We start from the raw sequence: 23,375 nt of genomic DNA on the forward strand, positions 1-23,375 counted from the left end.
CTTCACCTGATCGCGACGACAGCGCCTGGTTCCTTCCTGGTTCCACACCGGTCACTGGCTAGTGACTTTGAACACTGTCCCCTCTGCTTTCAGGTCCTCTTCTTCACCGATCCACCCTTGGATCGCACCGGACATCTTCCTCCTGGTCGCCTGCAGCATCTTTTCTTTCAGGCTCCATTGACTTCAACGCGAGAACCCGACACACTTTGGCACCTATGCACCCGCAGCCCGTGGGTGAGGTAACGAGAGCATTTCGGTGCTCAAGGGTAGTCTAACTGTCCTAATTGTCCAATTCCACAGTCGTTGTTGTCCTAACTAGTCAGGATTGTACGTACTCACCTTTAACTTGAACTGTACTGTCCATAGACGGTGTTACGCATCTCGCGTGTGAGTTCACACTCTGCACACGCGTTCCGTGGGCCTCCTATTACTTACCTGAAGTTAGTGTAGCGTGGTCCCATCGATCCTACAGCCTCTGGACAGCTCCATTCCTTTTATCGACTCTCACATTCCACTTACTTTGTATATGGTTTGTCGTGCCCCTAGGGCACCATTGTAATTTTGTGCAACTTGTAGTATTTTTCGTAAGAGATTGTCATGTGCTTAGCCCTCTGACCTCATAAAGAGTTCAGAGGTGTTGTTATTAATAAATATATTGTTTATTTTCATAACAACCAGTGTGGTGTCCTTTCATCTGGTATTCAAGGGGTTATATTGTGGTAAAACAGCTGGCTTCACATGCCAAAAGAGTTTAGCTCAAGACTGCTTTGTCCATGCTACCATTAGGATAGCTGGTCTATAAGGTTGACTTACAACCAATCACCATAAGGGTTGTTTAGACTGATACAAGGTGATCACTAGAACTAGTGAGCATCATATATCAGGCCAACTTCTCACATTGGTAAAATTCAATTTAACCAGCCGTCTAATCATGCACCCTGCTCAAGGACTGTAGAAGAGCCCTAAAGAGGTACTTCTGGGTACATGAAGGTGCAGAGGCATGAATGCTCAACACATCCATCAAACATATTGACATATGTCGCTGCTGTTGCATCACATTAGGTTTAGATATGTTCGTCAAACGCCTGTCTCTGCTGTGATCGTTCACATGAAGGTACGTAGGATCCTCTTTGCTATGGATTTCTTTTTCGTCTTTGTTAGCCACCCCATTCACCTGCTCTACAGTTGTAAAATGTACAGCTATTGTACTTTTGTTTAGCATTCTCATCAAACTGATTTGTTAGCCAATAAAATAAGAACATACATATATAGACAGATCATCTAGCAGCTTTTGTTGGTAAACACTCCTTAATAAGGACCAGAAGTCTTCATATGTGCCTTTCCCACTTTTTTGGTAATTACCAGAGAATAAGATTTCTACATTTTATGGTGACCATGCCACCATCCCAGTGCTTAATTTGAGCCGGTGGTTTCTGGTGCCCGGCACTGGCATTTAATTGTCAACACTGGCACTTATACAGTCGGCCACATGGTGGCAGTGTCCATCTAATTTTGAGATGAGCACAAAAACAGTTGTTTAATAATTCAATATAGATTGATAAATACTAATACCTGCCATCAAAGCCGTTTGTATAGCTTTGGGGACCTAGATTTGTCTGCATGGTCTCACTTGTAGAAGCGTGATGGTTAGTAGTTTTTAGGTCGACCCTGAAGGCAGCACACATGCACTGCTCGCTCTGCGAGGCATGCTGTATTGGAGTATACACTGGAAGCCTCACCTACTTTCTGCCCATATTTGTCATTGTCTTGTGTCATTGTCCTTCGTAAATGCTGTCTTCTCAATAGTAAATGGCTTGTTAGTCCCTCCTTGGAACCGCCTTGTCTGCATTTGTTACCTCCCATAACGACAGGACATTTACTTGGTTTGTTACAAGGTCTGCGTTATAAGTGGGTGAGCACTATTTTGTTTATTGACCAACGGGGACAATGGGGGCTGCTTTTTGTATTTGCAGCATGCCCACACAGGACAATGGTAGCTGCTTTTCGTATGCAGCGCTATGCCGCTCTAACTTTAAAAGTGGCCGGCTCTTACACCCACAGCACTCACGGCACAAGGGGAGCATTTTTAAAAATTACTGTTTAGAATGTGTGTCCGCTTCAGGGACACCGCGCTTTCTTTCACCTTTTTTAATAAACTAGCATGCTGAGCACGGCGCCCGCTTTAGGGACACCACACTCAATTTAATTTTTATTTTTTGAACTATAATGTTGAGTGCGCTGCCTGGTTCAGGGAAACCTCGCTGTTTTTTGTTGTTCTTTTTTTTACTTTATCGGTGAAAGCGGAGCCTGCTTCACGGACACCGTGCTCTGCAATACATTAGGTTTTTTTGTTGCAAAGGTTTGACCTATTGGTTTTGTAAATGACAATGCCGTTTAATATTATTAAAAGCATTGCCAGTTAGAATGAAAATAGCTCAAAATCTCGCAATTAAGAGACGTAATGCATTACAAATGCTTGTTTTGTAATGTCATTGGCAGCACTGGCATTTTTGATGTAATACTGCCCAGTGAAGAAACACTGTGTACATCCTAAAGGTTCCCAGGGCGTCTTACGTGCTTCAGGTGTTTCAACCACACAGACGCCGCAAACCCTTTTGTCATGTCTCCTTCCAGTAGGATTGGCCGAGGTCGCATGCATGAAATATGAATCTGACTCACTGTGCCCACTCGATCACCATAACATACCATTGATTCAACTTCCAATTCAGATCTTCAAGACTAACCCTGGGCATAGTTCGCATCGTAGTGCTATGCGTAGCTATGCGAAGCGCACTTCACACTACGCGAGCTACGCGAACTGCGTAGTGCACTGTGCAAAATGCTGTTCGCACTGATTGCACAGTGCCAGATGCTTGTCCGCACTGTGCAATCAGTGCAAACCGCATCTTGCACAGTGCAAGCGGTCGTTTTCTGCCGCTTGAGTAGATTTTTATTCGAGCAGCAGCTTTCTCAACGTGGACTGGTAGTTTCTCATCGCCAGCGGTCGCGAGCATACGCGATCACTCGCAATGAGAAACCTGACCTTCCCGCGTTGAGAATCTCACCGGGATGGCATTTTGCTCGCTCGTGGTCGCCAACTTGACGTTGAGGACTGCGAGCAAGCAAAAAATGACTGCCACGCTAAGCTATGCGTGTTTGCACTGTGCTACGTGCAATTCGCGTAGTGCAAAGTAGCGCAAACTTCACAAATTACGCGAGCGTAGCGTAGCACTCCACCCAGGGTTATTCAAGACCCCTGTGACTCCTCCCCAAGCCTGCTCCCCTCCAATGCCCAGTGGTCTGGAGGCTGTGTGAAATGATGGCATACCCAGTGTGTTTGCGATCCCAGTTTTCACGCTTGCCGTGGTGACGTGGCTGATGCGCCGCTCGTGCTCAGGCCTCACCAGCACTGCCATCTTTATGCTCCACAGAGACTGCACCGCCACCTTCAAGAAGAAAACACTCGACAAAATGAGGACAAGGTGGGACTTCCGTGCAATGACGCTGTGAAAGAACCTTGAGACAAGGACACACCCCTTTACAATTAACATCATGCATTTCCTAATGTATTCAATTGCTTTTTAAAAACAAACCCCCCACTTAAGAGCAAGTTGTTGTCAAGTGCACCTGCTAGAAAGATGGCCCTGTGAATTAAAGGCTCACTGCTGACATCTGGTGTGTCCTGCAGGTCAAAGGTATGGGCACTGGGAGGCCTCTAATCCATCTGTCTGAGGTCAATACATTAAGGACCATAAAAGTGAGTGTTAGGAACACCCGTCATTTTCAACTCTTAGAAATGGAGGAAGTGTTGAATGAAGAGCTTATTAAAATGTATTCTTTTATTAAAATGAGTGATAAAAGTCTATGAAAATTCACGTTAGTAGTACTAACAATAATAATAATATTTCTAGTACTGTAATTCAAAAACATGTGGAAGAACCCTTTAGATTTGAATCATGAAATAGTGGTTATTTTTAGCAAGACTTTGCAGAAACTAGTTTTTGAAGCAAGATTAGAAAAAATACCACACTCTGCCCCTTTTTCGAAGCAATGGCTAAGCTAGCATTGGGCGTGGGACATGCATAGGAACGAATGGAGTCAAGTCAAGTCAGGAATAACTTTATTTCGGTTCAGAGAACCATAAAAGTGTCAAGATAAAAATATTTACAATTCATAAAAAAACATCAATAAAGAATGATTTAAAACAACAATTCATAATCTTTCAGCAACGATAATTAAAGTAACACAGTCAAGGACTAGCAATCCTACCTAAACTAATTTCATTCATAACAATTTCTAATCACAATAGAACCCCGTATAAAATGTACTACAGCAATGCAAATATCTGAGGTGGCCAATGTATGCAAGTAATTGAAACGATCATTATTCAAACAAGGATGAATGTTCCTTCATTATATGAACAAAGACGAATGTTCCTTAATAATGGAAGCTGAAATCTGGTTCTCACCGACTTATATAATGTGCAAAATAATAAAAAGTGCAACATGCTTTACCTAGAGGAATTATCACACAGGCAAGGCATAAGCTTGATTGCCCATCCTTCTTGACGAAGAAACTCCAACAAAAAGTGCACAGTGCATAGTGAAAAGCTAGTTGAGTCAAATCTAATCTATGAATTAGTAGAAAAAGATAGATAAAATTGTGAGGGGGCAAACACAAATAAAAGGCTCCCATCTTGCAGTTAACAACTACACGCATTGCCCCGAGTAGAAAACGCTTCTCTAATAATGACCTTAGCATTTGGAGGGATTCTTTCAGGGTTTTTGAAAGAAGTGTCCTAGACCTATATGTTGTAACTTTTCCCTCACAAAGCAGAGCCAGGGCATCCTTAGAGTATTATGTGTATTAAGGGAATTATTAATAACATCCTTCGAAAACTCTAGGGGCCCGATTCACAGAACTAACTTAAGACAAAATCCTAAACTTACTAGCATTTTGTTATTCACAGAAGGCACTTACTCATTTCGGTATTCACAGAAGTTAGGAGTCCTAACTTTAGGACTCCTAAATGCCTTCTGTGAATACCGAAAGTCTTAAAGTTAGGATTTTTCTCAGTTTAGGAGTAGTACATTTAGGAGTCCTAACTTTAGGACTCCTAAATGCCTTCTCTGAATACCGAAAGTCTTAAAATTAGGATTTTTCTCAATTTTACAACTACTAAACTGAGAAAAATCCTTGCCCCTTAGTTTCCAAAGAAAAAGCGTTTTGTGACTTGCCTAACTCTTCAGGGTGAACTGTTAAGCGTGGACATAGAAAAGGGAGGGTGTAAAAAAAAAAGCTTTCCCATATTAATTTCCATAGAGATTTTAAAAACAACTGCAACTCGAACTGCAGGACAGAATTACACCAAACATGGCAGAAAGGTAGCTCTTGGTCCAGAAAGAGACCTTTTTGTTATTTAGTGTAAATCCGTTGAATAGTCTTCGAAAAATTAAGGGAAATTCAAATTTGGATATAGGTACGCGGATCCTCCAAGGACCAGACAGTGCCCGTGCTGATATGTGATTGGCTGCCAACACTTCAATCAGGAAGTGTTGGCAGCCATCATGGAACTCAGCTTCATGCAGTGCAGGAACCTTGTGTGGCGTTACTACTGCGGTGCCTTTTTCAAAGAGACCGTTGCCTTTGAAAGAGGCACTGCAACGGGAACCGCCATGTTGTCAGCCAGACCACTTTTAGGTTGTAATCTGGCGACCAGGTGGCGGCGACTCTTGGCGGTGCGGGGGGGGGTGGCGGTGGCATGCCACCCGCACTGCCAATAGTCATAGTCAGGCCCCTAGTGTTAAGTTATTTGTACAGGTTAATGTGGAATGCTATTTTGTGTAAGATGCAGAGTGCAGTGCTTTCTAATGGGGATAGTTTGCCAGTTCTTATAAATAGTCAATTAGGACAGGCTGTAATTGCATGGTGTCAGTGATAAGGACAGACTGCCTTGCTGTTGCATGGTTTATATGTAGTCTCCATTTTAGTTTTCCTTTTTAACTTAGCATGTTTTTGCGATGGTGGTTTGTACATGTTTTTTGCTAACACGAGAATGTGCAATGCATGCATTTATTTTTGGTAAACTGTTGTTCTGTAGTCTGCACTTTTACTTTCAGGGACACACATACTAGAATACGATGTCCTCGCTTTATTATGTGCTCAAAGGAGATGACTCTATCCCTTCAGACTAAGTAAATTTGTCATTCTGTATCTCTCTACAGAATGCGATAAGGCTGGTGTTTTAATATTTAAACAGCGTCTGATTTGAATTCGGTGAGAGGCGCTTCACCCTGGAGTTATGAATGCTGCAGAGAACTGTGAATGAGACTTAGCCCTGAAGGCCCTGACATTCACCCTAAGAAAGAAGATAGCTGTACAAGCAGAGATGTGTGCAGGCTTGCACACTGAGACAGAGTGCACTCATTAATGCACTCAGACTGGCTTCCTGATGCACTACACCAAGGTATGGGGTTAGATCACTCCAAATGGGTCCGGCAGAAGGGTACTCCCATCATGCTCTCACTCGAATATGCGTATTATCGATAGATAAGAGTAACATTAGAAACCATGAACATGGTTGGATTGTTTGTGTTTTTCATCATTCTAATAATGCTTATAACAGTGATCTGTTTCATCTGTCTAATAATTGCAGCTCATGTTTCATTAACAAGGATTAGGGGCCAGATGTAGGTCACCAAATACCGGTCGGTAACGGACGATTTCGGCCGTTACCGACCGGTATTTGGTGATTGAGATGTAGGGGGCCTAAATTTTACAGATTCGGTAAATTTACCGATTCGGTAAATTTACCGATTCTGTAAAATACCGATTCGGAAAATTTACCGAATCGGTAAATCTATATGTAGGTGGCACTGGAAACAGTGCCACAGGCCCCTCAGAATTCGTTATTTACCATGTAATACTATTGCATGGTAAATAACGAATTCCTGTGTACATGCACATCTGTGCATGTACACCTGTGCCATGTGGCACACATACATGCCCTAAGGGCACCCCTAATTCAGGCTTGTGTGCCATGTGGCACACATACATGCTCTAAGGGCATGTATGTGTGCCACATGGCACACAAGCCTGAATTAGGGGTGCAACAGGGTGTCAAAGTGACACCCTGTCCCCCTTGTCAATTCGGTAATTTTACCGAATCGGTATTTACCGATTCGGTAATTGCCATAGGTTCCTATGGGCCTCAAGGCCCATAGGAATCAATGGCAATTACCGAAACGGTAAATACCGATTCGGTAATTACCGAATATTCCCGATTCGGTAATTAATTCGGTAAAAATACCTACATAGCATTTACCGATTTGTGAATACCGAATCTGTAAAATTCGGTATTTACGAATCGGTAAATACTAATTACCTACATCGGGCCCTAGATCTTTTCAATGAACATTTGGAAATGTATTATTGTTTCTTTTCTTTGTAAAACATTGAATTTGAATTCTTTGTGAATAAGAGTGCTCATGTTTGAGGTTACCAACAGCATATACAGCTCTGGAGATTTAAGAGTTTAAATGTGGTACTGTGAGCTAGCCAACCCAACACCTACTAAAGAAATTTTCGGTACTTGCACCTACTTTCTGGAACTCCCTCCCCCTCCCTCTCAGATCCTCCCCTTCCTACACAGAATTTCGTAAAGCCCTTAAGACTTTTTTGTTCCAGCAAGCTTTTAGCCGATAGTCCCCGATATCTTCCTCAGATTTGAAATCCTACAGCGCCAAGAAACTGCCTAGTGAATGTGCGCTCTACAAATTGTTAAAAATTCAAATCCAAATTCAAATAAGTAAATTCAGTCTTAATATTGTGAAGGTTTGTTTTGTTTACCTAATACACAGTACTATTAAATTTTTCGGAATCGTAGAACTACTCCATTGTATTTAGCAGGTAGGACAGGTTGTCATTCCAAGGTGTGATTATAACAGGTCTCCGTACCAATGTATTAGTGATGAGGGAGTTTTGACGTGATTATAAAGAATGGACTAATGATAAGAAAAGTGAAAAAAGAGAAATAAATACGGATTAAAATGGATCAGTTTGGATCAAATTGCATCATTTTTTGGATACAATATGTGTATACGGCTGTGCAACCCGCTGACCTGCGGATGAAGCAGGTCTCCTCTTTTGACAGTATGATACTTTGGTGCGAAACGGAACGGCGCACGTCTCACGGGTGCATGCACGCCAAAACGAGAAAAAGGATCACCAAAATATTTGAAATTAAATAGCACTGAGGGTGTGCTTCGGATAACTTTACATAGTGTTGCCACAAATACCGTTTCACCTTCCGGCAGCACCCCGTCAAGAAATGATAAAATTGAACTTGAAAACATTTACAACGTGGAGCACGTCAAAAGCAGTCGTTTCTACTTGTTGTAGAGATATATGCAAATAAGGATAGTTCACTTGTATTTCACGGAGGAGGCACGTATTTATGTTTTAGATTTTGAGTTGTTGTGGACTTTATGTTAATAATAATGCACTATTTGCCAGGGGAGATGGATTTGGGCGTTTGTACACGATTAAGGCAGGATTGTGGGTAACTGAGTTTGGTGAAGGCAAAGGAACTACAGAGTGAGAATGGGAGGTGGAATAGGACACGTGGGCAGTTTTGCACCTATGACAGCAGAGGTGGGAAGGATTACAACTATTTGAATCTGGGACGAACTGCATGCTCATTAGTAGCGATTATGAGGACGTTAGAGGAGGTTAAAACGCTGCGATGCAAAAATCAGGTATGCGAGGGGTTGGACTAGGTGGTGAACTGATGATAGGATAGAGAAGTAGCATGTTTGCAAAGGGGACAGGTTTGTTCTACTTACTGTATAAGTTTCAGTATGAGAATGTTTGGGGGTTTTGTTATTTGGTTCTGACTAGGGAAGGTATTCACAGCGTGGGTGGACACAGGGGTCTATCATAAACATGGGCGACATAGAATGTTCAATGCAATGGGCACAACGAAGTGGGGGGATTATGTGACACCAGATGAGGGATGTAAATGAAACTTAATGTGTATATTTCTATCAAATTTACAGACACTCCTGAAGAAGGCTTTTAAAGAACCGAAATGCATTGAGTTTGAAGAGCATGTTTTAAAGTGGAAACGAATTCAGCAAAATTTTCAAGTATAGGCCTGGATGGGCAATACATTGAATTACTTACATCCAAAAAACTGCGATAATATTTCTGCTTTTGATGTGATTATAAAGAATGGACTAATGATAAGAAAAGTGAAAAAAAGAGAAATAAATACGGATTAAAATGGATCAGTTTGCATCAAATTGCATCATTTTTTGGATACAATATGTGTATACGGCTGTGCAACCCGCTGACCTGCGGATGAAGCAGGTCTCCTCTTTTGACAGTATGATACTTTGGTGCGAAACGGAACGGCGCACATCTCACGGGTGCATGCACGCCAAAACGAGAACTGAGGGTGTGCTTCGGATAACTTTACATAGTGTTAGTGATGAGGGAGACACATATCCCTTGGCGTTCAGTTATTTAGACAGGTTAATGTGGAATGGTATTTAGCGATAGAAGTAGGATGCCATGCTTTGATATTCCTAATGAGGACAGATTGCTAGGCGCATATTAGCAAGGTCAAAATCACCGCTTTAGCAGGACTTATTCCCGCTAAAGCAGCGATATTTTTATCGCCCTTTAGCAAGCTGTCGCTTACAGCAGTTAGCGACAGCGTTTAGGCAATAGCTACAGGTTTGGGGCCCGCTTTGCATGTCAGCGATATTTATCACTAATGACATGCAAAATGGGCGTACCCAAACTGTTAGCGACTGAAAACAGTTGCTAACACAGCTATCGCCTATTAGCAAGGCAGGTGAAGTGATTAAAAAAATTGCATTAAGCGCGATTATCGCAATAATCTAACGCCTGCTAAAAAGTTGACTTACTTGTATAGTCAATGGGGGTGGATTATCAGATTAAGTCCCCATTGGCGTTAATGCGAGAATATCACTGGATTTCCAGCGATATCCTTGCATTTCTCCGCTATCGCTGGATATTTTAGCACAATGGAGAAAAACGTTGCTAATAGCATGTTTTCTCTGCTAAAATATCCAGCAATAGGCAGAGATAAAAAAAAGTTGCTAAGCGCATTTAGCGATAAATATCGCTATTTCTTGCTAATAGGCCCCCTAGTTCCTAGAATTAGTCAACTAGGACAGGATGTCACTGCGTGCTGTCAGTGATGAGGACAGGCAGTCACTGCATGATGTCAGCAACGAGGACAGGCTGCCACCGCATGCTGTCAGCAACGAGGACAGGCTGTCACTGTATGCTGTTAGTGACGAGGACAGGCTGTCCCTGCGTGCTGTCAGCGATGAGGACATGCTGTCACAGCTGCCACTGCATGATGTCAGCGACGAGGACAGGCTGCCACTGCATGCTGTCAGGGACGAGGACAGGCTGTGACTGCATGCTGTCAGCGATGACAACAGGCTGTCACTGCATGCTGTCAGCGATGAGGACAGGCTGTCACTGCATGCTGTCAGGGACGAGGACAGGCTGTTACTGCGTGCTGTGAGCGATGAGGACAGGCTGTCACTGCATGCTGTCAGCGACGAGGACAGGATGCCACTGCATGCTGTCAGCAACGAGGACAGGATGTCACTGCATGCTGCCAGTGATGAGGACAGGCTGTCACTGCGTGCTGTCAGTGATCAGGACATGCTGTCACTGCATGCTGTCAGCGACGAGGACAAGATGCCACTGCATGCTGTCAGTGATGAGGACAGAATGTCACTGTATGCTGTCAGTGATGAGGACAGGATGTCACTGCATGCTGTCAGCGACGAGGACAAGATGCCACTGCATGCTGTCAGCGACGAGGACAGGCTGTCACTGACTGCTAGCAGTGACGAGGACAGGAAGTCACTGCATGCTATCAGTGATGAGGACAGGATGTCACTGCATGCTGTCAGTGACGAGGACAGGATGGTCACTGCATGCTGTCAGTGATGAGGACAGGATGTCACTGCATGCTGTCAGTGAGGAGGACAGGATGGTCACTGCATGCTGTCAGTGATGAGGACAGGATGTCACTGCATGCTGTCAGTGATGAGGACAGGATGTCACTGCATGCTGTCAGCGACGAGGACAGGATGTCACTGCATGCTGTTAGTGATGCAGACAGGATGTTACTGCATGCTGTCAGCGACGAGGACAGGATGCCACTACATGCTGTCAGTGATGAGGACAGGATGTCACTGCATGCTGTCAGTGATGACGACAGGCTATCACTGCATGCTGTCAGTGATGAGGACAAGATGCCACTGCATGCTGTCAGCAACGAGGACAGGCTGTCACTGCATGCTGTCAGCGACGAGGACAGGATGTCACTGCATGCTGTCAGTGACGAGGACAGGATGGTCACTGCATGCTGTCAGTGATGAGGACAGGATGTCACTGCATGCTGTCAGTGATGAGGACAGGATGGTCACTGCATGCTGTCAGTGATGAGGACAGGATGTCACTGCATGCTGTCAGTGATGAGGACAGGATGTCACTGCATGCTGTCAGCGACGAGGACAGAATGTCACTGCATGCTGTCAGTGATGAGGACAGGATGTCACTGCATGCTGTCAGTAACGAGGACAGGATGTCACTGCATGCTGTTAGTGATGCGGACAGGATGTTACTGCATGCTGTCAGCGACGAGGACAGGATGTCACTGCATTCTGTCAGTGATGAGGACAGGATGTCACTGCGTGCTGTCAGCGACGAGGACAGGATGCCACTGCATACTGTCAGTGATGAGGACAGGATGTCACTGCGTGCTGTCAGTGATGAGGACAGGATGTCACTGCATGCTGTCAGTGATGACGACAGGCTATCACTGCATGCTGTCAGTGATGAGGACAAGATGTCACTGCAAGCTGTCAGTGATGAGGGCAGGATGTCACTGCATGCTGTCAGCGACGAGGACAGGATGCCACTGCATGCTGTCAGTGATGAGGACAGGATGTCACTGCATGCTGTCAGCGACGAGGACAGGATGCCACTGCATACTGTCAGTGATGAGGACAGGATGTTACTGCGTGCTGTCAGCGACGAGGACAGGATGTCACTGCATGCTGTCAGTGATGAGGACAGGATATCACTGCATGCTGTCAGCGACGAGGACAGGATGTCACTGCATGCTGTCAGCGACGAGGACAGGATGCCACTGCATGCTGTCAGTGATGAGGACAGGATGTCACTGCATGCTGTCAGCGACGAGGACAGGATGCCACTGCATGCTGTCAGTGATGCGGACAGGATGTCACTGCGTGCTGTCAGTGATGAGGACAGGATGTCACTGCATGCTGTCAGTGATAGTGATGAGGACAGGATGTCACTGCATGCTGTCAGCGACGAGGACAGGATGCCACTGCATGCTGTCAGTGATGAGGACAGGATGTCACTGCGTGCTGTCAGTGATGAGGACAGGATGTCACTGCATGCTGTCAGTGACGAGGACAGGATGGTCACTGCATGCTGTCAGTGATGAGGACAGGATGTCACTGCATGCTGTCAGTGAGGAGGACAGGATGGTCACTGCATGCTGTCAGTGATGAGGACAGGATGTCACTGCATGCTGTCAGTGATGAGGACAGGATGTCACTGCATGCTGTCAGTGACGAGGACAGGATGTCACTGCATGCTGTTAGTGATGCAGACAGGATGTTACTGCATGCTGTCAGCGACGAGGACAGGATGCCACTGCATGCTGTCAGTGATGAGGACAGGATGTCACTGCATGCTGTCAGTGATGACGACAGGCTATCACTGCATGCTGTCAGTGATGAGGACAAGATGCCACTGCATGCTGTCAGCAACGAGGACAGGCTGTCACTGCATGCTGTCAGCGACGAGGACAGGATGTCACTGCATGCTGTCAGTGACGAGGACAGGATGGTCACTGCATGCTGTCAGTGATGAGGACAGGATGTCACTGCATGCTGTCAGTGATGAGGACAGGATGGTCACTGCATGCTGTCAGTGATGAGGACAGGATGTCACTGCATGCTGTCAGTGATGAGGACAGGATGCCACTGCATGCTGTCAGTGACGAGGACAGAATGTCACTGCATGCTGTCAGTGATGAGGACAGGATGTCACTGCATGCTGTCAGTAACGAGGACAGGATGTCACTGCATGCTGTTAGTGATGCGGACAGGATGTTACTGCATGCTGTCAGCGACGAGGACAGGATGTCACTGCATGCTGTCAGTGATGAGGACAGGATGTCACTGCGTGCTGTCAGCGACGAGGACAGGATGCCACTGCATACTGTCAGTGATGAGGACAGGATGTCACTGCGTGCTGTCAGTGATGAGGACAGGATGTCACTGCATGCTGTCAGTGATGACGACAGGCTATCACTGCATGCTGTCAGTGATGAGGACAAGATGTCACTGCAAGCTGTCAGTGATGAGAGCAGGATGTCACTGCATGCTGTCAGCGACGAGGACAGGATGCCACTGCATGCTGTCAGTGATGAGGACAGGATGTCACTGCATGCTGTCAGCGACGAGGACAGGATGCCACTGCATACTGTCAGTGATGAGGACAGGATGTCACTGCGTGCTGTCAGCGACGAGGACAGGATGTCACTGCATGCTGTCAGTGATGAGGACAGTATATCACTGCATGCTGTCAGCGACGAGGACAGGATGCCACTGCATGCTGTCAGTGATGAGGACAGGATGTCACTGCATGCTGTCAGCGACGAGGACAGGATGCCACTGCATGCTGTCAGTGATGAGGACAGGATGTCACTGCATGCTGTCAGCGACGAGGACAGGATGCCACTGCATGCTGTCAGTGATGAGGACAGGATGTCACTGCGTGCTGTCAGTGATGAGGACAGGATGTCACTGCATGCTGTCAGTGATAGTGATGAGGACAAGATGTCACTGCATGCTGTCAGCGACGAGGACAGGATGCCACTGCATGCTGTCAGTGATGAGGACAGGATGTCACTGCGTGCTGTCAGTGATGAGGACAGGATGTCACTGCATGCTGTCAGTGATGACGACAGGATGCCACTGCATGCTGTCAGCGATGAGGACAGGCTGTCACTGCATGCTGTCAGCGACGAGGACAGGGTGCCATTGTCATTGAATTATTCATTGCAGAAGGCTGCCAGCACTTGATATTTAGGGGCTGTGCTTTAGTGCTGTTCCATAGTGTGTGACTAGAGTATGTTTCATGCCAGTCTGCACGGATCTCTGTCCACAGACATCGCTCTGTCTCTTCGGATCTCTCTCAACGGGCACATCTCACGCGATCCACCCTTCCCACCTTGCCTTATCTGTCCAAGCTTTGCAGAGTGCAAAAACAACAAGGTGATGGGTGGAATGCTTCAATTAATCTCAACCACTGGCCATTGCTAGGGCGTGCGCCAATCATGCTATCTCAGTTTGGATCCAGCCATATGTAAATCAGTCTTGCCCCCTTAGAATGCGGTCCGAGGGATGACCAGTGGCGGAGATTAGGTTAAGCATTCCATCCATCACAGTTTTGCAAACTTATCATGATTTGGAGAGGGCAGGGCGTGTTATAGGTTTAAGGACATTAAACTATCCCTTTCCAAGCCACACTTTCTTATGGGGCACAAAGAACCACATTAGGAATAAAAAGGGATACCCACATTATACATATAGATGTGTTCCTGATACTAGGATTCACAGTAGCCAGTGGAAAAAATAGCAAAAGATTGAATATCCCCACAGGGCACAGCTATAGGCAAGTGGAGGACAGACCTTGAGGAGTGGGCAATGGCAGAGGAGGAGCAAATGAGGAAATAGGAAAACTAGGAGGGATGAAAAACTACCAGAAGTGCTTGAGGCCTGGGGCTTGATGATCCAAGAAGTAGTAGGACTAACCCCACATCCACCACAAGAGGCAGGTGAGAAGGAGAGTCAGGAACCCAAGGATACCCATAGAAAAAACGAACATACTAGAGGCAATCAATAAGATGCCAAATACTAGGGTTGGACTCTGAGCTGTAATAAAATGATACCTATTAAGAAGACAACCACATTACCTAATACAGATGCTGGACGCTGGAGGGAGGGGGGGGGGAGGGGAGGGGAGGATGCTGGAGGGAGGGGGGCAGAGTTGAGATTGGGGAGTTTGGAAACATGATGTCTACAGCCATGGAGCAAAGTATATGAAGTTGTTAGACCTGGCATCATTGGCATGAGTCTCTCCTCCATTTTTTCTGTTTGCCTCCTCTGTTTACGATGTTTTTGCTGGTATATTGCTTTGGGCACTGTGCCACTGCTGATCAGTGCCACAGTGCAAGTGCTCCCTATGTAAAATTGATGTATTGATTGAATTCCATGTTTGGCTTATTTGGTTTACTGTCAGTCCCTAGTAGAGTGCACCAGGAGTGCCAGGGCTTGTAAATACAAATGCTGCTAGTGGGCTTGCAGCACGTGTTGTGCCACCCACAAGAGCGGCCTAGTAAAAGTATGTCTGAAGGTCTACCATTGCTAGACCACGTGCAGTCTGACTGTCACGAGGACTGCGCAAGTACACCTACTTGCCAGTCCCTAAACCTTCCCTTAACTTCATGTTAGTCACCCCTATGGTAGGCCCAAGGGCAGGGTGCATTGTAAGCATAAGGTAGGACAAGCCTGACAAGGTTGGCATGTCCTAATAGTGAATTACAGCCATATTCGTTTTTCACTATTGTAAGGTAACCTGCTCTCCATCAGTTAGAATGGGCTGCCAGGATTATTAATGCTATAATCCTAGCGGGCTCGGGGAGCATGGTGCAATGTCGAGTTTGGTATCCCTGAACTCAGGGTTTAATAACGCATCCGTTTGTGTGGATGGCTTTTGGACTCTGTGTTTGAAAATAGCACTTTTAGAAAGTAGCTATTTTCTTGTCTAACTGTCTACCGGTCTCTGCTGGTTCTGGTGTGCGTGTGACAGGAGCTGGGTGGCTCCAGAGGTCTGAATGAGTCAGTGTGGGATGAGTGGGGCATTTGCATTGAGAGTAGGGAAAGAGTAGCTCCTGATAGCCTGCCCTGCCTGATACAATGCTGGCTCCGCCCCCCTGCCAGGCGACTGATGACTCTGAGCCTGCCAGGGACTTTCCTGGCCCCACCTCCTGCCGGGCAGCTGATGGCCCTGCCCCTGCCAGTGACAATGCTGGCTCCGCTCCTGCTGGGCGGCTGAAGACTCTGCCCTGCACAGTGAATAGGCCAGGTGCCTAGGCCGGGCAACACCCACAACAAACCCAAGATGGGGGGAAATTCCCCTGCATGGACAAAGGGATCAAAGCCAAAAAGGGGTATAAGAGAAGGACCCCTGAACCAAGAATTTAGATCACTTCTGACAAGGAAACCTGAACCAAGGACAAGAAGCCTGCTGATCCAAGGACTGTCTACCCCTTCTGCCAGAGTGCTGTTTGTTGGGGGAATCCTGCAGTTGCTTCTTTATTTTTGCCAAGGAACCAGGAGAGAGGAACTGAGTGTGTACTCTCAAACTTGCTAAGAAAATCTCCAAGGGCTGGAAGAAGTGCCAGCCTCCTGTTGAAGTCACAGGGTCAAAGGACTTCATTTATTTGTTAAAAGTGCTTGTTGCTGGAACCTGAAATCCAGCACCTCTGAAGAATCCAGCAATCTCGACGCCGAAGGACGCCGCCGAATCCAGCTCGACATCGTGAGTAACGGCTCCAGTGTCCCGCACCTTCGACGCCGGCCGCCGGGCCCGATCGACGCCAGTAGCGACGCCAGTGAGTAGCGAGTTCGGCTCCAGCTCCAAGTGACCCTCTGTCGACGCCGCCGCTGATCGCATCGACGCCGAGCCCTCTCGACGCCGTGAGCGCTGCTCACTCTTGCAACATCGACATCTACGACGCCGTATCCTGCTTCATCCCATGAGCGCTGCTCCCGCCTGACTTCGGTCGACGCCGCTGCAGATCGCCCCGACTCCGAGGCACGATCGACGCCGAAGACGCGACGCCGGACATCTCGACGCCGCTGATCATCGAGTGCTTCCCTTTTCCAAGGTACTGTGTTGTTGGGGTCTGTGCGACTCCGGGCTCGACGTAGCGCTCCTCGCGGTCGACGCCGAACCTTTGGATTAACTTTGCCTCAACGTCGTGTGACTCCCGTGTGGGTTACATTGTTGCCAAGAACTGTGTTTTAAAGAAGAAGAGTTGCTTTTGTTACTAAAGACTTTGTGCTAAGAAGAAACCGTGCTTGAACTATTATTTTTCCTTCCAAGAGTATTTATTAAGATTGTGGTATATTTTTGTCGTTATTTGGTCTTGTGCTAAGCCTTATATAAACATTCTTATTTTTATAATACTACGGTGTCGTGTCCATTTGTAGTGTATTCACTTTATTACTGTATGTGGTCATAAATGCTTAACGCACTGCTTCTGAGATTAGCCAGTCTGTTTTGCCAAGCTACCAAGGGGGTGAGCAGGGGTTATCTGAGTGTGTGATCCCCTTGCCCTGACTAGAAAAGGTGTGTCCCTATTTGTCAGAAGTGTATACCTCTGCCAACTAGAGATAGCCGCTTCTAACATTGGTGGGTCAGCGGTGAGGATTTGAACTTTGCATTTATGACCCATTTGCAGTGATTAGTGTGCGCTACATAGTGAAAGCAGACCATAGCGCAGCCACAATCTGTTTTGGTTGGATATCCTATTTTTGTTCTCCGCTTTCCTGGAGCTTGATTTTTTAAAACTGCCAGTTTTGACCATGAGTAATGCTGGAGGCACTACACCTGTTGTTGAGGAGGAGTTTGATAGGAGTAAGATAAACGACTATCCAGTAAGGAAGCTGAAATCCTTTTGCAAGCAGTTGAAAGTTCCTACCCCAGGCATCACAAGGAGAGGAGATTATCTCAAAGCATTGCAGGCCTGGTTAGAGGCCAGAGATCCCTCTGATCCGGTGGTGGTACCGACAGGGGAAGGGGAGGAGGAGGTGCCAGTGAATGGGCCCACATCCCCTCCTGGCAGCAGTGTTTCCTCCAAAGGTCTTTCTCCTGAAGAAAGAGAAGAAAGGGCGAAGGAGCGAGCATACAACATGGAAATGGCAAAACTTAAGATAAATGGGCAGTTGGAGATAGAGAATGCAAGAGGCAGGAGAGAAGCTGATCTGGAGATCAAAAGGTTGGAGTTTGAAAGAGAGAAGTTAGCTTTGGAGCGTGATACCAGGTTGAGGGAGTTGGAGCTCAAAGCTAAAGAGTTAGAATTGAATCCCTCTGGTGGCAGCATCCCATCTGTGCCTGCAGAAAGTAGGTTTTATTTTCCCAAAGATGTGATCAAAGATTTTCAGAAGAATGAGGATATTGGTCAATGGTTTAAAGCATATGAGTTAGCATTGTTGGCCCACCGGTTCCCTGAGAAGGATTGGGGAGCGGGGTTGTGGGGTCGCTTTGTGAATGAGGGAAGAGACACCCTGCTAGACATGCCTGTTGAGGATAGGATGTCTTGTACTCATATGAAAGATGCTTTAATGTTAAGGTATGGCCTAACCCCAGAAAAGTACAGACAGGCCTTTAGAGAATGTAAGAAGTTGCCTGGTACCACGTGGGTTGAATATGTGTCATTTTTTTGCAGAGCCATGGATGGTTGGGTAAAGGGCAGCAAAGTGGAAAGTTATGATGCTCTTTATGATTTGTTTGCTTGGGAGCACTTGTCTAATAACTGTTTTCCAGAGCTGCGCCAGCACCTTATTGATAGCAAGATATCTAACCCTAGAAAACTTGCTGAGGAGGCGGACCGCTGGGTCAGTACCAGGGTCCACAAGGTTCCAGTGGGAGACTCAGCCAAAGGTGGGCAGGGTCCCCAGCAGAAGAGTGGGGGGACAAGGGTAAACAGAGGGAGTTCCAGAAAGGGCCCCAAGGTAATCCCCAAGGGAACCAAGGGAAGGGTTCCCAGCCTCCCCCTGTGAAGAAATCAGAGGCCCCGCCAGGTAAACCTGGTCATAGGGGCCCAATGACCTGCTTCGCTTGTAAGCAGGTGGGACACCGTTTTTATGATCCTCAGTGTCCCTTGAAGAACTCTAGTGCACCACCAAGTGCACCACCCCGTCAGTTGGCGAGTGTAGCCCTGGGAGGGGAGGAGATGGTTGCCCATGGTGGGGAGGGTCCCGCAGAGATGTCCCTGGTCTCTTTAGGAGACATGGAAATGGTCCCTCCACCCCCCCTGCCTAGTAACACTAAGAAATATAGGCAGTGGGTGACCATTAATGGCCATAGAGTGGAAGCTCTCAGAGACACCGGAGCGAGTGTGACAGCTGTCAAGTGTCACTTGGTGTCCAGAGAGCAGGTTGTTCCCCACGCATTCTACCCTGTGATAGCTGCTGACAACTCCCAGAGAGAGTGTAAGGTAGCTCAGGTTCCCTTTGAATGGGGGGGAGTTTCAGGTACTCTTCAAGTTGCTGTAAGGCCCGCCATGCCTGTTGATTGTCTCCTGGGCAATGATTTGGAAGACTCCCCTTGGGCTAAGGTGGAGAGGGAGACACATTTGAAAATGTTGGGTGTGCCAGAGTGGGTGTGTGCAACCACTCGATCCATGACAGCAAGTAAGGGTGTTGATGGGGTTCTGGAGCCTGAAAATATGGCCCAGGATCCAGCTGTAAGGAGAAGAGGCAGGGGGCGCGGGAAACCATCCCCCGTAGTTCCCGTGGTCCAGGAGGAGGCAGACCTTGAGGGGCATGCCCTGGAACCCACAGGTGAACAAGTTGCTGAACTGGGAGACCTGCCCGAGCTGACCCACTGGCAGCAGGATGGTGGTCCCTCCAGGGAAGAATTTTGTGCAGAACAGAAAGTGTGCCCTTCTCTTGTGGGTATGAGGCAGCAGGCCTCAGCCCAGACAACAGGTGATCAGTCAGGGTCACATTTGGTCTACTGGGAGAACGATCTCCTGTATAGCGAGCCTAAGGCTGCTGAGCCTGGGTCAGCCCGTGTGCTGGTGGTACCCCAGCGCTTCAGAGCCTTCCTACTGGGTTTGGCTCATGACGTTCCTTTAGCTGGACATCTGGGGCAGGACAAGACCTATGACAGGCTTGTCACCCATTTTTATTGGCCTCAGATGAGAAGGGATACAGATATCCATTGCAAGACCTGTCAAACTTGCCAGGCAAGTGGGAAAAGCGGGCGGAAGCAGAAGGCTCCCCTCCAACCTTTTCCCGTGGTCAGTACCCCCTTTGACCGGGTGGGGATTGACATTGTTGGGCCCCTGGACCCCAAGACAGCCCTGGGCAACAGGTTCATCCTGGTCTTGGTGGACCATGCCACACGGTACCCGGAAGCCATACCTCTCAGAACAGTGACGGCCCCCGTGGTGGGACGGGCACTGATGGGTGTTTTTTCCCGAATGGGGTTCCCCAGAGAGGTGGTGTCAGACCGGGGCACCAACTTCATTTCAAACTAAATGAAGTCTCTGTGGAAGGAGTGTGGGGTAACCTACAAGTTCACCACTCCTTACCACCCTCAAGGTAATGGGTTGGTTGAAAGATTCAACCGTACCCGTAAAGGCATGATTATGGGTCTTGAAGAACCAATGAGGCGTAAATAAGACGTCCTCTTGCCATGCCTGTTGTTTGCTTACCGTGAGGTGCCACAGAAGTCTCTAGGGTTCAGCCCCTTTGAGCTTTTGTATGGACACCCGGTAAGAGGACCTTTGAGTCTGGTCAAAGAAGGCTGGGAGCAATCTCCCAGGAAACCTCCCCAGGATGTATACAGTGACATGCTGGCCTTTAGGAACCAGACTAGGCGCTTCAGAGATCTTGCTCAGGCAAATCTGGAGGCCAGCCAGGAAGAGATGAAGCGGTGGTACGACCGGAATGCCACTCTGGTAGAGCTTCAACCTGGACAGAAAGTTTGGGTCATGTCCCCTGTGGAACCTTGTGCGCTCAAGGACAGATGGACTGGACCATTTAAGGTTGTGGAGAAAAAGAGCGATGTCACCTACATGGTGGACTTAAAGTCTCCCAGGAACCCCTTGCGGGTCCTGCATGTCAACCGTTTAAAGCCCCACTTAGAAAGGTCCGAAGTGGGCATGCTCCTAGCTACAGATGCTGGAATGGAGGAGGAGAGTGAGCCTCCTCCTGACCTCCTGTATGCAAAAGAGCAAGATGGGTCAGTGGATGGTGTTGTCCTCTCTGACACACTGACCACTGAACAGCAGCAGGATTGTCGCCAATTGTTAGGACAATTCCCTGATCTGTTTTCCTTGATTCCTGGTGTCACTCAGTGGTGTGTCCATGATGTGGACACTGGGGACAGCACTCCTGTGAAGCACAAGGCTTACAGAGTGACTGACAAGGTCAGAGCATACATCAAGGAGGAGGTCTCCAAAATGTTTGCCTTAGGGGTGGTTGAGTCCTCTAGCAGTCCTTGGGCCAGCCCAGTGGTCTTGGTCCCAAAGGCTGCAGCGCCTGGTGCCTCACCGGAACTTCGGTTCTGTGTGGATTACCGAGGACTCAATTCAGTCACCAAGACTGACGCGCACCCCATCCCCAGAGCTGATGAGCTCATAGATCGGTTAGGGGCTGCCCGGTACCTTAGTACGTTTGATCTAACGTCTGGGTACTGGCAGATCGCCTTGACTGATGGGGCAAAAGAGAGGTCAGCATTCTCCACACCAGATGGGCACTACCAGTTCCGGGTTTTGCCCTTTGGGATGAAGAATGCCCCTGCCACCTTCCAGAGGTTGGTCAACCAGGTCTTGGCTGGACTGGAGGATTTCAGTGCCGCCTACTTGGACGACATCGCAGTGTTCAGCGCCAGCTGGGAGGAACACTTGCGCCACCTCCAGGAAGTGTTGTTGGCCCTGCGCAGAGCAGGCCTCACAATCAAAGCCAGTAAGTGCCAGATTGGGCAGGGTTCAGTGGTGTACTTGGGGCACCAAGTAGGGAGCGGCAAGGTGGCCCCCCTGCAACCCAAGATTGATACCGTCCTGGCATGGGCACCACCCAAAACCCAGACTCAGGTGAGAGCCTTCTTGGGTCTCACGGGTTACTACAGGAGGTTCGTCAAGGATTATGGTAACATTGTGCACCCCTTGACTTCGCTGACTTCCAGGAAGCAGCCAAGACTTGTGATCTGGACTGACGCCTGTCAGACGGCCTTTGACACCCTGAAAACTGCAATGTGCACAGCACCCATACTCCAGGCACCCGACTTTTCTAAAGAATTTGTTGTCCAGACGGACGCTTCAGAGCATGGCGTGGGGGCTGTTCTAGCTCAGGTGAATGAAGAGGGCCGAGACTTACCTGTAGCCTTCATCAGCAGGAGGTTACTTCCCAGGGAACAGAGGTGGAGTGTGATAGAGAGAGAAGCATTTGCTGTGGTCTGGGCGCTGAAGAAGCTAAGACCCTACCTGTTTGGGACTCACTTCCGGGTTCAGACAGACCACAGGCCCCTCAGATGGTTGATGCAGATGAGGGGTGAGAATCCAAAGCTGTTGAGGTGGTCCATTTCCCTACAGGGGATGGACTTCACGGTGGAACACCGCCCTGGTACAGATCACGCCAATGCTGATGGTCTGTCCAGGTTTTTCCGCCTTAGTGATGAGGACTCCCTAGGGTAGGGTAGTTCTCCCCACATTTCAGCTGGAGGGGACACGTGTTAGACCTGGCATCATTGGCATGAGTCTCTCCTCCATTTGTTCTGTTTGCCTCCTCTGTTTACTATGTTTTTGCTGGTATATTGCTTTGGGCACTGTGCCACTGCTGATCAGTGCCACAGTGCAAGTGCTCCCTATGTGAAATTGATGTATTGATTGAATTCCATGTTTGGCTTATTTGGTTTACTGTCAGTCCCTAGTAGAGTGCACCAGGAGTGCCAGGGCTTGTAAATACAAATGCTGCTAGTGGGCTTGCAGCACGTGTTGTGCCACCCACAAGAGCGGCCTAGTAAAAGTATGTCTGAAGGTCTACCATTGCTAGACCACGTGCAGTCTGACTGTCACGAGGACTGCGCAAGTACACCTATTTGCCAGTCCCTAAACCTTCCTTAACTTCATGTTAGTCACCCCTATGGTAGGCCCAAGGGCAGGGTGCATTGTAAGCATAAGGTAGGACAAGCCTGACAAGGTTGGCATGTCCTAATAGTGAATTACAGCCATATTCGTTTTTCACTATTGTAAGGTAACCTGCTCTCCATCAGTTAGAATGGGCTGCCAGGATTATTAATGCTATAATCCTAGCGGGCTCGGGGAGCATGGTGCAATGTCGAGTTTGGTATCCCTGAACTCAGGGTTTAATAATGCATCCATTTGTGTGGATGGTTTTTGGACTCTGTGTTTGAAAATAGCACTTTTAGAAAGTAGCTATTTTCTTGTCTAACTGTCTACCGGTTTCTGCTGGTTCTGGTGT

General features: G+C 47.6%; 1 protein-coding gene across 2 annotated transcripts in view; it reads right to left on the reverse strand.

Moving 5' to 3' along the window:
* LOC144752052 (phosphatidylinositol 3,4,5-trisphosphate 5-phosphatase 2-like) overlaps nucleotides 1–23,375 on the reverse strand; it is a 598,959-nt gene that overhangs the window by 212,378 nt on the left and 363,206 nt on the right. For both annotated transcript variants that reach the window (XM_078640002.1, XM_078640003.1), the window contains exon 14: nucleotides 3,329–3,446. In XM_078640002.1, coding sequence (XP_078496128.1) covers nucleotides 3,329–3,446 — 118 coding nt within the window. The remainder of the gene's footprint in view (nucleotides 1–3,328; nucleotides 3,447–23,375) is intronic.

This window comes from Lissotriton helveticus, chromosome 4_2 (genome assembly GCF_964261635.1).
Source record: "Lissotriton helveticus chromosome 4_2, aLisHel1.1, whole genome shotgun sequence".
Lineage (NCBI taxonomy): Eukaryota > Metazoa > Chordata > Amphibia > Caudata > Salamandridae > Lissotriton > Lissotriton helveticus.